General features: G+C 47.9%; 1 protein-coding gene across 5 annotated transcripts in view; it reads right to left on the reverse strand.

Moving 5' to 3' along the window:
* The window catches only part of LDLRAD3 (low density lipoprotein receptor class A domain containing 3), a 259,920-nt gene that overhangs the window by 32,008 nt on the left and 212,721 nt on the right, over positions 1-15,191 (reverse strand). The window contains exon 1 of one of the 5 annotated variants that reach the window (XM_089309627.1): positions 1,927-8,383. The exons of the other annotated variants lie outside the window; for them this stretch is intronic. Coding sequence (XP_089165753.1) covers positions 1,927-1,987 — 61 coding nt within the window. The 5' untranslated portion in view covers positions 1,988-8,383. Of the gene's footprint in view, positions 1-1,926; positions 8,384-15,191 lie in introns of those variants that run through there. 5 annotated transcript variants of the gene reach the window in all.

Below are 15,191 nucleotides of genomic sequence, written 5' to 3' on the forward strand. Positions count from 1 at the left end.
GCTCATAAACATGGGTCACCAACTCAGATTAGGTGCTTGTATCCAGCCACACTCTGTCCGGGTCAGGAGAGTGCACAGTGGGGAGCCTGGGTGCCATACGGCAGCCTTGCAGAGAAATGGAAGCCTGCTCACAGGTGCGGAAACGTCCAGCTTCCTGGGGAGGCGGGGGGAGGGGTGGCAGGGCGGTGACAGATGGAGCCGGAAGGCCCAGGGCAGCTCTGGCTCTCAGGAAGTCGGCCCTGACTGCCGGCAGCTGCATCATCTGCTCAGGGCCGGAGAGCACTTCGGTGAAGAGTCTGTTTTCCAAGAGCAGGGGGCCATTTCCATTGATGAGAAAACATGTGCATGTGTTTCAATTCACTCATAAAAAAGATGAGTAACGGTATGTAGTGACATGGCTATCATGGGATGGCTAGATTATGGGTGATTTTGTTGTATTTTCTCTGTTAATTATTTTTAATATTGTTGAGGAGAGACAGCAAGTGAGCTCTGATCCCCAAATGACTGCAACAGTAGCTGGGGCTGGGCCACGGTGAAGCCAGGAGCCAGGAACCCAATCAAAGTCTTCCCCATGGGTGACAATTATTTGAGCCATCACCACTGCCTCCCCAGGTCTGCATCAGCATGTAGGTGGAGTTAGGAGCCAGGGCTGGGAATCAAACCCAGGTGATCTGACATGGGGTGTGTGCAAAAGGCCTTGGTCCTTCAGTAATTAACTTGGCCATGAGTGAATGACTCCCCCACCCCAACCTCCACCCCCAGGGTTCATCATCCACTCATGGAAGCCTTCTATGGTCTTCCTGATGGGGACAATTCCCCTTGCCTGTGTTCACTTGGAACTACAGATGGTCTCTGACTTATGTTGGTTCAATTCTTTTTTTTTTTTTTTTTTTTTTTTTGACAGAGTGGACAGTGAGAGAGAGAGAGAGAGACAGAGAGAAAGGTCTTCCTTTTTCCGTTGGTTCACCCTCCAGTGGCCGCTGCAGCTGGCGTACTGCGCTAATCCAAAGCCAGGAGCCAGGTGCTTCTCCTGGTCTCCCATGAGGGTGCAGGGCCCAAGGACCTGGGCCATCCTCCACTGCCCTCCCGGGCCACAGCAGAAAGCTGGACAGGAAGAGGAGCAACTGGGACAGAATCCGGCGCCCCGACTGGGACTAGAACCCGGGGTGCCGGCGCCGCAGGCAGAGGATTAGCCTAGTGAGCCGCGGCGCCAGCCGGTTCAATTCTTCAACTTGATGATTCTGTGAAGTGATACACATTCAGCAGAAACCTTCCTTGGAATGCAGAATTTGCATCTCTTCCCAGGCCAGTGAAGTAGCAGGATTCCCCCTTGTGATGCTGGGTGGCAGCAGTGAGCACAGCTCCCAGTCAGTCCCAAGGTCACAAGGAGAAACAACCAATCATCTGCGAGGTGGCACGTGGCTAAGCTGGAGTGTTCGGCAGGTTCAATGTATCGAATGCTTTGCTTTTCCTCTTTCCTTCCTTCCCTCCTTTCTTCCTTATTTATTTGAGAGGGAGGGAGGGAGAGAGAGGGTGAGAGAGAGAGAGAGGGAGGGAGGGAGTGAAGGGGGGAGGGAAGGAGGGAGGGAAGGTGGGAGGAAGGGAGGGAGGGGGAGAGAGAGAGATATCTTCTATTCACTGATTTACTCCCCAAATGACCACAATGGCCAGGGCTGGGCCAGGCTAAAGCCAGGAACCAGGAACTTCCTCCAGGTTTCCCACGTGGGTGCAGGGGCCCAAGTACTTGAGTCATCTTCTGCTGCTTTCTCAGGTGCATGAGCAAGGAGCTGGATCAGAAGTGGGGTAGCCGGGCCTCGAACCAGCACCCATATGGAATGTCAGCATCACAGGCAGAGGCTTAACCTGCTATGCCACAACGCTGACCCCTCTTTTGAAAAAAAAAAAAAAAAATTTTATTTTACTTACTTGAAAGGCAGAATTCCAGAGAGAGAGGGAGAGACAGAGAGATCTTCAATCTGCTGTTCATTCCCCCAGTGGCCTCAAGAGCTGGGGCTGAGCCAGACCAAAGCCAACAGCCATGAACTTCATCTGGGTTCTCCTACCCAGGTGGGAGGGTCCTAAGTACTTGGATCATCTGCCACTGCTTTCCCTGGCACATTAGCAGGGAGCTGGATAGGAAGCGGAGCAACCAAGGCTCCAACCAGTGCTCATATGGGATGCTGGTGATGCAGGCAGATTAACCCACTGTGCCACAACGCCAGCCCTTTCTGACTCAACATTTTCAACTTAACGATGGGTTTTCAGGCTGTGGCCCCATCATCAGGTGAGGAACACTTGTAGTTACCCTTCTTCCAACACAGCTGTTACAGTTTAGTTCCATGTTTTACTTAGCATCTGCCTTCCTCCATAAGAACGGGAGCCATAGTGGATCTGCTCTGATTTGTGTGTGTGTGTAGTTCTGTACCATTCTAGCAATGGTGGTGCTAATAATAACATTGACCACAGCAAATGCAGGTCCAAAGATGGCCACAGCTCACACTTAGAGAGTTCTGGCTGAGATCTAAGATCTTAGGGCTTTAAACTCATCTCCATTTGTGGATAAAGAGAAATACAAAAACCACTCCCCTAGGTATAAACCATCAGAATAAATGGGGTCATTCTGAAAACACCAGGGTTTCCTGGGAAGAAATATTCTTTTTCAGACAGCAAAGCTTGCCTCTAAAGATAAATGCCCCACACAAGGTTCACTCAAGTCCCAGTGCTTTTAATTTTCCTGAAAGTTGAAGGGCGTAGGCAACTGGCAGGGTTCAATGCCATTCTCTTGACATTCTACAGCCCCAACTCTGGGCTCAAGTTCCTATAACTTGATAAAGCCAAGGGTTCTGGCTCCTCTTAAGTGGCTAATCAAAGAGAAAGACAATTCTTCATGTGAAAGCTTCCCAAGCCCACAGCCAAAGAGCCAGACCCTAAAGAACAGAGTGGGAGCTACTGCTTAGGTTAAGACATGCCAAGTGCTCTGTGAGTTGCATGGGGGATTTGGGAAAAACCATGTAGGCATGGGGGATTATTGATTTTTCCCTTAAAAAAAAAAAGCAGGCAGGGGTAGTTATATATGCATGGTCTTAGCAGAACACGACTGTGTGTGGAGCTAAAGGGCCCCGTGAGCATTGTTAGCTAGAAATATTTAACGGATTAGGACCCTGCGTAGCGGCAGACAGACCTGATTTAAGTTTTTCACATGATACAAATTCTCCGGGGTAAAACCCAACACGCTGGCATCATTTCAGGTTAAGGCAGGAGATAAAACTGGAGTAATTCAGGCTGCTCCATTCACCTCAAACCAAGAAATAAAGCCTTCCTTAGAGTTTATTGTTTCAGGATTAGCGGCTGTGATGCTGGTGCCACCCTGAATACCGATGAGGTGGGGCCTCACTTCATTAAGCACCTGATATGGTTAAACGGCTCAGCGGCCACCCCATTCCAAAGCCTGCACAACTCCCCACACCCTGACGACTGCGTGGCCCAACAGACGGAATGCAAAGGGATGTTTCAAGGCTGTCCGTGCACTTGCCCTCTTTCTCTCTCTTTCCTTCTGATCATGTTAAAATCAGGAGGGAGAAAAATGTACTTTTTCCAACTCCCTTGTGTCTTGAAGTAAGAAAAGAATACATTTTCTACCATTTCTACCATTCCTGGCTCAGGCCAAAGATATTAAATAACTCCTAGAAGCCAGATGTATCCTATTTCTGCCAGAGTTTAGAAGCAGACCCAGCTACCAGGCAGCTGTGAAACAGAGCAGCCATCTGTCAGCATTTAATTAGGCCAGTTTTTTGGATGGAGTGGACTTTTTTTTTTCCCCCCTTTTGGGGTGGGTATTTTGGTAAAGGGTGGCCTAGGGACATCTTTGATTAGGTGACATTTGACTAATGGACAATAGTAGAGGATAACTTCCCTTTCCTTACTTTCTGGTTATTTTTTAAAAAAGATATTTATCTGAAAAGCAGAGTGACAGAGAGATAGAGAGAGAGACAGAGACAGAGATCTTCTGTCTTTGGTTCACTCCCAAAATGACCAAAATGGTCTGGGCTGGGCCAGGCCGAAGCCAGGAGCCTAGAATTCAATCTGGATCTCCCACAAGGGTGGCAGGACCCAGGAACTTGGGCCATTTTCTGCTGCCACCACCTGCCCCCACCTCAGGCACATTAGCAAGGAACTGGATCCAAAGTGGAGCAGCTGGTACTCGCACCGGCTCTCCAATATGGGATGCCAGCATTGCAGGTGGCAGCTTAACCTGCTGTACCACGGTGTCAGTCCCACTCACTGGTCCTAAATAGTAGACACACACTCACGCACTCACACATGTACTTTACACACATGTATTAACAGGAGTATGCCTCTGGCTACCCAGTCCGTCTTGCCGTGGTGCCTACCTGGCACTGCTTGGGCATGTGGCCTGGGTGACAGAGGAAGGGAGCCACAGAGGGACTCTCCATATGTTTTTCCTTAAGAATGATGACCCAGGCACTGACCTGATGGATCAAGAGCTGTTTTGCACACCATGAGCCTGGCTTTCAGAGCTATGAGCCATTCTCTCTCTCTTTTAAAACAATTCCGACTTGGCTGCTCTTTCCATACACTTGAGCTTAATAAGGAAAAGCTACTTGAACGTCCAAAAGGGATTAGATGGAAAGACTTCAGGGCACAATAGAAGATCAGCTGGAGCAACATAAATAGCCAATAATGGGGGATTAGGGGACGCTGAATGTTATAAACAGGGTGAGAGGTGGCTGTGACCGTGGCATTCACATTGTGCCTCAGGTCCACAAAAAAAAAACAAAAAAAAAAAAAAACAAACAGGCTCTGACGGACTAACATGGAATGCAAACAATATCTTTGATGTGATTCTTAAAGGAAAATGCTCAATGTCTTGCCATTCCTACCACCATTCATTCTAAATACTACTAATGATGGCAATAGCACTGGTGGCTAATATTTACCAAGGGCTTTCCTTAAGCCAACACCTTTATGAGATGCTTTATATGAACTACCTATCTCATTTCCTTTTTATAATAGCCCTATCCTGGAAGTATGGTTACCACTCCCATCTTACAGATGGTAAAACTGAGGCACAGACAGGCTTAAGAACTTGCCAAGGTTGCCAGGAAGTGACGTAAGCCCAGGTGGCTACTTTGGACTCCACAGCTCTTTCTCAGAACCATTTCAATCTATTGCCTTCTCTGCTTGACTGTAAGTCTGAGCCAGCAGGGGCTGCATCTTGGTTGTCACTGTATTGTTGACAAATAGTCCTTGGCACATGGCAAGTTTTGAGAAATACAATATTTACAAAGTGAATGAATGAATGAGTCAAGGCTGATGGAACTCTAGAGACCCAGGGGTCCTGAATATTGGTCCTAACTGCAGACAGGGTAAGTCTTCCTTCTCCATGGGTCTTACTGCTTGGAGGTATGTGTGTGTCTTCAGAAAACTGGATTCATGCTGGGTTTGTGGCAAATCTTGTGGGCTGCAGTTGGGAAACCATGAACCCATGGAGAACAGGACTGGATCAAACCAAGACTCCAGGTGCCTGGGAGAGAACTACAGACCCAGCAGTGACACCAGGCTTCAAACAGGAATCTTCAGGTACGAGGCACTGGGGAGGGCTTGCAGGTTATAGTGGGCATTAGGTGGTTGCCAAATAGTCTGAATCTTTGTCTTTCCAAATATGTAACAGGAACAGACTTGCCTGGCCTCTTCAAAGTTACCCTCGGATATGTGACTTTCTTTGGCCAGTGAAATAAGAGGGCCCAGCTTGCTGGGCAACTAGGCTGAGAAGAGTTTGCCCTATGAATCCATAATGTACCTGCAGGCTGACCAAGAAACAGATCTGTTTTTTTTGTTTTGTTTTGTTTTTGTTTTTTTTTTTTTTTTGACAGGCAGAGTTAGACTGAGAGAGAGAGAGACAGAGAGAACGGTCTTCCTTCTGTTGGTTTACCCCCGAAATGGCCGCCATGGCTGGCGCGCTGTGCCGATAGAAGCCAGGAGCCAGGTGCTTCCTCCTGGTCTCCCATGTGGGTGCAGGGCCCAAGCACTTGGGCCATCCTCCACTGCCTTCCCGGGCCACAGCAAAGAGCTGGACTGGAAGAGGAGCAACCAGGACAGAACCCAACGCCCCAACCAGGACTAGAACCCGGGGTGCCGGTGCCACAGGGGAGGATTAGCCTAGTGAGCCGTGGCACCAACCCTGTATTGTTTTGAACAGCGATATGTGGGCCCACGGCATCCCCGGGCAGCTGATGGCTGCCAAGGAGGGATCACTATGCAAACCAAGCATCCTGGCCCTGCACCCAAGGAGCGTGCATTGGAACAAAGCATCAAACCACACGTATAGGAAACAACAGGAGGAAGAAAACAAAAAGGGAAGCAGCTAGACACCAGGTGAGTCACTAAAGGATTCATGTAAACTATCTCTATCTTACCTCATGAGGCCCTCATTTTAAACTGGGAATAATGACACTATTTAGCAAGGGCACTGAAAGGTCACATCACGTTCCCAAGGTCTCTCTGCCAATCGGTGGCAGAACTAAGGTTTGAATCCAAATCTCTCAGACCTCCAGAGCCTCAAGTTCCTTCCCACTATACCCTGGGGCTTTGGGGGCCACAGAAGTGGACTTGAGACCACACGAGACCAGTGCGGGCTATAGCACAAAGGGCTGCCAAAACCAGCCATGAAGGAGTGATGAGCCGTGAAGGTGTCAGGTGAGGTTCGTGGATGGAAAAGGGATTCATTGGTAATTAATCCTTATAATCAGGGATGCGCTTACAAGGGAAGCTGGGGAGGGGTCTGCGACAAGGCACAGCACACAGTGGCCTTGCAAAGGCAGCAGACGAAGGAGCCGTCTGCCTGGACAGACAGGAGGAAGAGGAGGGGGCAGCAGTGTCAAAGTTTAAACAGGCAGAGTGTTTTGATCTTCGAACCACAGCGTGTTCCTCGGCAGGGCTGGAAGATGATAAAAGCAGTGTTTATGAGAAATCGTTCTGGTCACTGTAGAAGCTTTAGCAGAAAGGAAGAGAGAATTTCAGGGTGTCCAGACAAGCTGTTTGGCCAGGCAAAAGGAAAGCTGGGTTGCATTAGGACAGAGGCTGTGGAAATGGGCAAGAAGGTAAGTAGTCATTACAGTAGTCCCTGCTAGTCTGTGGTTTCGATGTCTACGGTTTTAGTTCACCACAGTCTGCAAATATTAAATGGAAAGTTCCAGAAATACACAAGTCCTAAATTTAAGTCATGTGCTGTTCTGAGTAGTGGAACGCAATCTCCTGCTGTCCTTCCTGGGGCATGAACCCTTCCTTTGCCCAGCCTATCCACATAGTATGTGCTACCCTCCGATTAGTCACCTAGGAGCTGTCTTTGATGATCAGATGGACTGACGTGGTATTGCAGTGTTGTGTTAGAGTTACGTTTGGTTTACTGAATGATGGTTCCCTAATGCAAGATTAGTGATGTTGGTAATTTTATTACAATATATTGATATGTTATCACTGGCATATGCGTATAGGAAAAAAAACACAGCATATATACTGGATTTGGTACTTTTCACAGTTTCAGGCATCCACTGGGGTTCTTAGGTATCCCCAGATAAGGGGTAGGCTTCTGTACCTTCATGCACTGAGCTCTCGCTAGTTGCCATATTGCTGGGCAGAGCAATTTGTACACTCAGCTCACAGAATGTTCACAGCGATCTCTGGGGGCGCAGCATTATTCCCATTTTACACATGAGGGTGCTGAGGCTCAGATTCAGGGGCTTTTCCAACCTAGGTATTAGGACAGTCAGGTAGAGCTAACACGTGACAGAGGCACTCTAAGAACACAAACCTTGAGTATTATTTAATCTTACAAGCTAGGTACTAGCACTGTCCCCATTTTACAGAATTAAAAACAGAGGCTCAGGGAAGTGAAGCCATTTGCTCAGAGCCTCATGCAGATGGTAAACAGCAAAAGTCAAGACTTCATCTCAGTTTGGTTCCAAAGCCCGGGCTCCAGACCAACACTAATGACACGGTGCCTTTGGGCCCGAGGCTCTGGCTGTCCCAGCCACATTCCGGCAGCACACGGCAGGGCCTCAGCTCAGAAAAGCAGCCTCCATGGCTCCCGCCGGCAGGGGCAGGGGAGATGATTCAGCCAACACACTCTGTGTTGCAGCTTCCAAAGGAAGGTGCCCGTCGGCGTCCTGTCCCTCATCCAGGCTTCCGAGCAGCAGGAAAGCAGAGAGAGGCAGCTCTTCTCCCGCTCCCCAGATGTGTGCGCTGTGGCTTTGCTTTGCAAACCAGGGCAGCATTAGAACTCACCCCACAAAGGGGCCTCGGGATGCTTTGTGTGTGACCCAAACCCATTTAGATGGCACCTCTGCCATCTCCTCTGGTTTGTGGTAGACCAAAATGCTCAGAATTGCGTTTTTCAACAAACCACTCATCCTTCAGTTATCCTGCAGAGAAAAAAGTCAGGTCACAGGCTTCTGCAATGTCACCACTGTGTCGGTGCTTCTATCATTAAGGTGGGGCCGAGATGGAAAGACAAGCGGGGGGCAGAGGGATCCTGCGTGCCCAGGCCGTCTGAGGCTGCGAGGCCACAGAACCTTGAAAGAGGTTTTTCTCTGGCAGCTTCCTTTTATATTGCAAGTGCTGTTACAGCCTCATTGTTCTGCCAGTGCCTTCTTGAAATTCTATTTTTATTTTCATTAAAGTCACAGGGACACACAATTTAAAGAGTCAACTGGTTGTCTGAGGCTTGATAAAATAAATGGCCCTTTCTGACCCTCATCTCCCAGAAGCAACTATTTCCTACTCCTTTAGTTAGGTTTTCTGAGAATTTACCTCTGTATCTCTAAATAACACACTTATAGTACTGTGTTCCTTGATTTTCCAGTCCCACGGATTATCTGCTGTCTTCCTACTTTGGAAAATGAGAATTTAGCTCTACCTTCTCCCCGTCGGCTGCCACCACAGATACCCATTTTCAAGTCCCCTCCTTAAAGAACAACTTTTGCTAATAAATGTTTTTGTTAGTTTGATCAAGAAAATGCTATTCAGAGATACAGCATGTAATGTAGCATGCTTTAACTACTTTTCTCCCTGGGAAAACTGTCGTGTTAACACAGCCTTTCCCTTTTCCTTCATTTGCATCATACAGGATAAATATCCTTTATCCAAAATGCTTGGGACCAGAACTATTTCAGATTTTGGAGTCTGGAATATTTATTTCCATAGACTTGACCATTCGACCATCCCTAATCCAAAAATTTGAAATCTGAAATGTGAAAGTTTTTGAGTATGATGTTAGCACTCAGAAAGTTTCAGATTCAGAACATTTGGGGTTCAGATGTTTGAATTAAAGGTGCTCACCCTGTATTCCATAGTTTCCCCCTCTCAATTGTAATTGTCATTCTCCTCTCAATGTGTTCTTATGCATTAGGTATTCCAGCAACGTCTTTTTATACATGTCTCTCTCCAAAGACTTCTGACCTACTACGGTCTGGAAACGGGGGCTCCCCAGGTCTGATCCATAGCTGTTACTCTATGACGGCCCTTCAATGTTACCCTTGGAGTGCCTGCTGTTACCTTGTGGTGCCCTTTCATGACTCTAGAGGCGTCTGCTGGTAGACAGCCCTCTGCTGTCCACCATGGGTGCCCTGCTGTGGCCCCATGGAAACCATCACTGTCATCCTGGAGATGCCCTTTCACTTCCACTTCCACGTAGGGTGGATCCCCATGGCCCCATGTTTTGTGTTTTTCATTTTCTTGGTTGACTCCCTTGGTTGTGGTCAAGCTTATGAGGTTACTTCAAAAACATTCATGGAAATGAAATAATAAAATGTTTACTGTGGTGCAAAATTTGAAGTCCATGTATAGTTTTTCCCATAATATTTTTTAATGAATGTTTGAAGATCTTTTTTTAAAAAAATATTTATTTGAGAGGCAGAGTTACAGAGAGGGAGGGAAAGAGAGAGAAAGGTCTTCCATTTGCTGGTTCACTCCCCAAACGGCCAGAAATGGGCTGATCTAAAGCCAAGAGCTAGGTGCTTCCTCCAGATCTCCCCTGTGGGTACAGGGGCCCAGGGACTTGGGCCATCTTCTACTGCTTTCTCAGGCCAGAGCAGAGAGCCTGATTGAAAGAGGAGCAGCTGGGACCCAAACTGGCACTCATATGGGATGCTGGCATTGCAGCTGAAGGCTTAGCCCACTACGCCACAGCACCGGCCCCTGAAGGTCTTGTACTTACTAGTAGCTCCCTGAAAGGCCTGTATGGCAGTGACCTTTAATAATTTCTGAGAATGTTTTTAGGCCTAGAGTTTGAATTGAAATTATTTATCTCAGGACATTTTTTTTTAAAAAGATTTATGTATTTATTTGTCTATTTGAAATACAGACAGAAAGGGGAGGGAAAAGAACTCCCATCCATGTTTTACCCCTTAAATGCCCACAAGAGCTGGGGCCGGACCAGGCTGAAGTCAGGAGCCAGGAACTCCATCTGGGTCTCCCACATGGGTGGCAGGGACCCAAGCACTTGGCTGTCACCAGCAGCCTCCCAGGTGCATTTGCAGGAAGCTGGATCAGAAACAGATACGGGGCACCAGCATCGCAAGCGGTGGCTTAACCTGCTGTGCCAGCGCACCCAGCTCAGCGTGGTCTTCTTACGTCGTCAGTGCGAAGAAGTCTGGTGTGATTTTCATTCTTGAATCTATCCAAAAAGCTTTTTATTTGTGCATTTATTTTTTAAATGCCTCCTCTAGAAACTTGTAAGATCTTTGTCTAATGCTCTGAAATTTCGCGATGACATTAATAGTGTGGTTCACTGAAGCTCATTCATCAGGGCACCGAGTGGGCCCCTTTCGATCTGAACACCACTGTTGTTTAGGTCAGGGAAAGCTTCCTCAGTTTCTTCATTTTCTTTTTTCTCTCTACAATTCCTATACTATTTGGATGTAAATCTCCTAACCAGGTCCTTAGCTTTTCTTACCTTCTTTTCTAGCTTATAGTTCATGTCTTGTCCAAGAAAGAAACAGAATATATGCTCAGATTTAGGTCCCAAGTTCTTCTCTTTTAAAAATATTTGAGAGTTACAGGGAAAGGGGAGAGGGAGGAGATGGAGGGGGGGAGGGGGAGGGGAAGAGAGAAAAAGAGGAAAAGAGAAAGAGAGAAGAAAGAAAGAGAGAGAGAGAGATTGATTGATTGATGGATTGATCTTTTGTCTGGTGGTTCACTCCTCAAGTGGCTGAAGTGGCCAGGGCCAGGCCAGACTGAAGCCAGGAGCCTGGAACTCCATCCTGGTCTTCCATGTTGGTGCAGGGGTCCAAGCACTTGGGCTGTCTTCCATGCCTTCCCAGGCCATTAGCAGGGACCTGGATTGAAAGTGGAGCAACCCAGACCAGTACAAGCGCTCACATGGGATGTGGCAGCTTAACCTGCTGTGCCACTACTGCGGCCCCTGTCCTAAGCTTTTCATATGTTTCATTTCTCTTGGTCCTTTCTTGTTTACTCTTTTTAAAAAATGAGAGGACATCCTGTTTTTATTTCAAGAATGCAGCATGTTCAGTTAACCTCTTAAGAGTTCTTTCATTTGTGCTAAGTCTTCTGCTCTTCAAGTTGCCAGTTTCCTTCACGCTGCTTCCCTCTGTTCCCAGCCCTGCTTCTGAAGGTGTGTATGTGTTCTGTGTTCCACATTCAAGGCTTTTGTCCAGGGCCTGGTGATCCTGGGCTTCCACTCATATTTGAGTGTGGGGCACTCCATAGCCCTGGGCTGTGGGTATAGGACTATGGGCTTCACCGGAAGATGATTCGGCTGGGCCACATCACTGGGGACATCTTAACTCTTTACCCTCCGGAAGTTTTGTCTACACTCCTGCTCGGAAGATACAGGAGCCCAGTGGGCTGTATTCTGGGAACTGACTTGAGTAAAAAGGCTGGCAGCTTCAACATTTATTACATCACCTCGCACTAAATGCCTGTGTTCAGAAAAGGCAGGCTTGACATTCCCAAGACCTTCTGCAGCATCAACGCTGGTCTCCGGCCTGGCTCTGAGAGGGGCAGCTGCCTGTGCAGAGTAAGGGGGTGTGACTGCGTGGTGGCTTCCTAGGAGAACCTCCACCCACCTTCCTGTTCCTGGCACCCCTGTGGCTCTGTCTACCCCATGCCGCTGACCCCAGGCCTGCTGCAATACACGTGGCTGCGCCTCAGCTCTCCTGGCCCGCTCAGGATGCCATTTCTCAGTGCACCAAGTCAGGTATTATGTGTCCATTTCCTCCCCACATTTCTATTGCATTTTTTATTTCCCCTTTTTCTTGTCTTTGTCCTTGTGGGTTTATCCTCTAAGAAATCATTTCAGTGCATTCGTAGGAGGAAGTATAAAAAATGTGTGTTCAAGTTGCTATTTTACACAAGAAGTGTTTGACTTACTTTTCATTGTATTTTTTTGGTGCCCTTTAAAGAATATTTATTTTAAAGGAAGAGTGATAGGGAAAAAGGGAGAGACAGATGTGGGGGTGCACAGAGAGAGAGAGAGAGAGAAATCTTCCTTCTGCTGCTTCACTCCCCAAATGGCCACAATAGCCAGGCCTATGCCAGGAGCCAGGAACTCCACTTGGGTCTCCCACATGGATGGCAGAGGGCTCTTGTACCCAGGCTATGTTCCGATAACTTCCCAGGCACATCAGCAGGAAGCTGGATCAGAAGTGGAGCAGCTGGGGCTTGAACTGGTGTTTATATGGGATGCTGGTGTCACAGGGGCTGCTTAACACACCACAATGCCAGGCCCACACTAGAAGCCTTGAGGGCAGGCAGTTATGTCATTCATTCCCCTCAATTATGGAAAGCACCTGGATTTTCAGGCAAGTGACACTCAGTGGGGTACAGTGTGTCCTGGACTGTGGCTACCAAGCTCTTCTGGGTGTGGGGCAGTTTTTAGTGCAGAAGGAACAAGGACCAGGTATAGGAAAAGAGAGACTAATTCCAGCTTTGATTCCTACTCATTGTTACCCTTGGCCTCGTGTAGCCACAGGAAAACAGCTATCAACTACATCCTTCCAGGGTTCTCAGTGGGATCAAACAGGATAATGACTGTGAAAGCACTTCAAAAGCATAAAGTACTACAAAAACAAAAGGCTTTACTATGTCTTAAAAAATCTCACTTTCTGACTAACATCACCTTGGCCCGTCTTCAGGAGAGACAGGCTTGTTTCTGGGGACTGCATCCATCACCCCTGTGGCACGCCCGATCTCACCAACACTACCCAATGGGCTGCCACGGCCATCAGGGTTCCACATCCTTGACAAACACACCCAGAACCCTAGAGGGTGTGGCTGAGAAGAGGGTGAGGGGGGACTCCTAAATGGAACCTATTCCAAATCTGGCTGTTTCTCAGCTGACCTACACATCCACCTTGACTGAGGTTAGAAACAGAAGGAAGAGAGGGATTAAATATACTCAAACCATGGCTGTATCATAGCCACTGAAAAAGAATGAGGTGGTAGTGCTACACAATGCCTTGATGTCTTAAGTGATAAAAATAAGAATGCAGGGCACCTGGTTATGGCACCTGCATCTCCGTATCAGAGTGCCTGGGTTCAGGTCCTGGCTCTGCTTCAGACGCCAGTTTCCTGCTAATGCACATCCCAGAGGCAGCAGGTGCTGGCTGATGGCTCAAGTAGCTGGATCCCTGTCACCCACATGGGAGACTCTGACTGATTCTGGCCTCCTGGTTTTGGCCATGCTCAGCCTTCACTGCTGTGGGCATTTGGGGAGTGAACCAGCAGATGTCTGTCTCTTGTCTCTCTTCCTTTCAAATAGATAAAGAAAAACATTTTTAAAAACCAGGCAGCAGAACCATGAGTAATATGACAAGCCTCTATGTATGTGCGGCATTTGTCCACGCATCTACATGTAGGTTTGTATTATACTGATCTATAGACACATAGAGAGACATACAGAGAAGAGCTCTGGCTGCATTCTCACGGTGGTCACTGCTGGGGAATGGACCGGACTAGGGGTGGGAAGGACTCACGTTTTATTGCATACAGTTCCAGTGTGGTTGCCCTTCCTCATAATGCGCACATGTTATTTCTGATCATAAAAAAGCAAAGATTAAATGTAAATTTTAATAGTCATAAAGAAAATAGAATCTGTGAACAGAAGTCAAGGTCATAAGAAGCCAGGGAATGACGGATGGTGACGAGGCGAGGACTGGCAGGAGCTGGAGGCGGCTACAGGCTTGCTAGCAGGTGTGCTTCTTCCCAGCTCACGGCCACGATGGCTTTCAGACCACGATGACCAGCTGCAGGTCGGCATGGGGTTCATACGCCATCCACCTCACTAATCCGGCCTCAGGATCTGCCTGGTGGAGCTAGCGCATTGTCTGCCTGCATTTCTCTCAGACTCACTAATTTTACACTCGCCTACTTTGAGTGTCTCCTGGTTCCATGACTCACGTGTTTCTTGGCAATGAACATGATCATCCTAGACCACACATGCAATCAGTCTGGCAAAAAGTGTACCTGGCTGAAGAGCGTTTTGGAGGTAGCCCAACTCTCTCAAAGAACCCGCCTACCACCATCCGTTTCCCCTTTCCAAATGGGAGCTGTTAGCTTCTATGACTCACTGGAACAAGGACTATTTTCCCGGCATGGTCACTATGTGCATATGGCCTGTCTGGGCTGGAATAATAATCAGGATAGCTCACGTGTACTGAGTGCTTAGTATATGCCAAGCATCATGTTCTAAACACCTGCCATGATCTATCTTTCCAACAGCATCGTGAGACAGGTGCTACTGTGTGTCTACCCCACTGATGGGGAGCTCAGGCAGAGAGACATGAGTAAGTGGTCCCAGGTGCCAGAATTAACAAGCAATAGACCTCTCAATCTGTTCTTATCTGCAAAACTCCACATTTTCTCATTCAGGGAAGGGCAGGCAGACCTGGATTCAAAGTGTCACCTCCTGGCTTCCTAGCTAGAGCTTTCTTTGCCAGTCCTTGTGGCCTCGGTCCAATACATAAAAATGTCAAGTCCATCTTTCTTCTAAAAAGAGGTAAACACGCAGTCATCTCTGGGTACCGCAAGGGCCACAAAGGAGTCTCTGAGCTCTGTCTAGACACAAAACCAGCAGAGCATCACGCCTAACAGTGTTTTATAGCCCGAGGTTTTTATCTTGTTGTTTCTTCTCGGAGGAGTTGGCTGATAAATCA

Source organism: Oryctolagus cuniculus, chromosome 1 (assembly GCF_051225735.1).
Source record: "Oryctolagus cuniculus isolate XC-2025 breed Fujian yellow rabbit chromosome 1, ASM5122573v1, whole genome shotgun sequence".
Lineage (NCBI taxonomy): Eukaryota > Metazoa > Chordata > Mammalia > Lagomorpha > Leporidae > Oryctolagus > Oryctolagus cuniculus.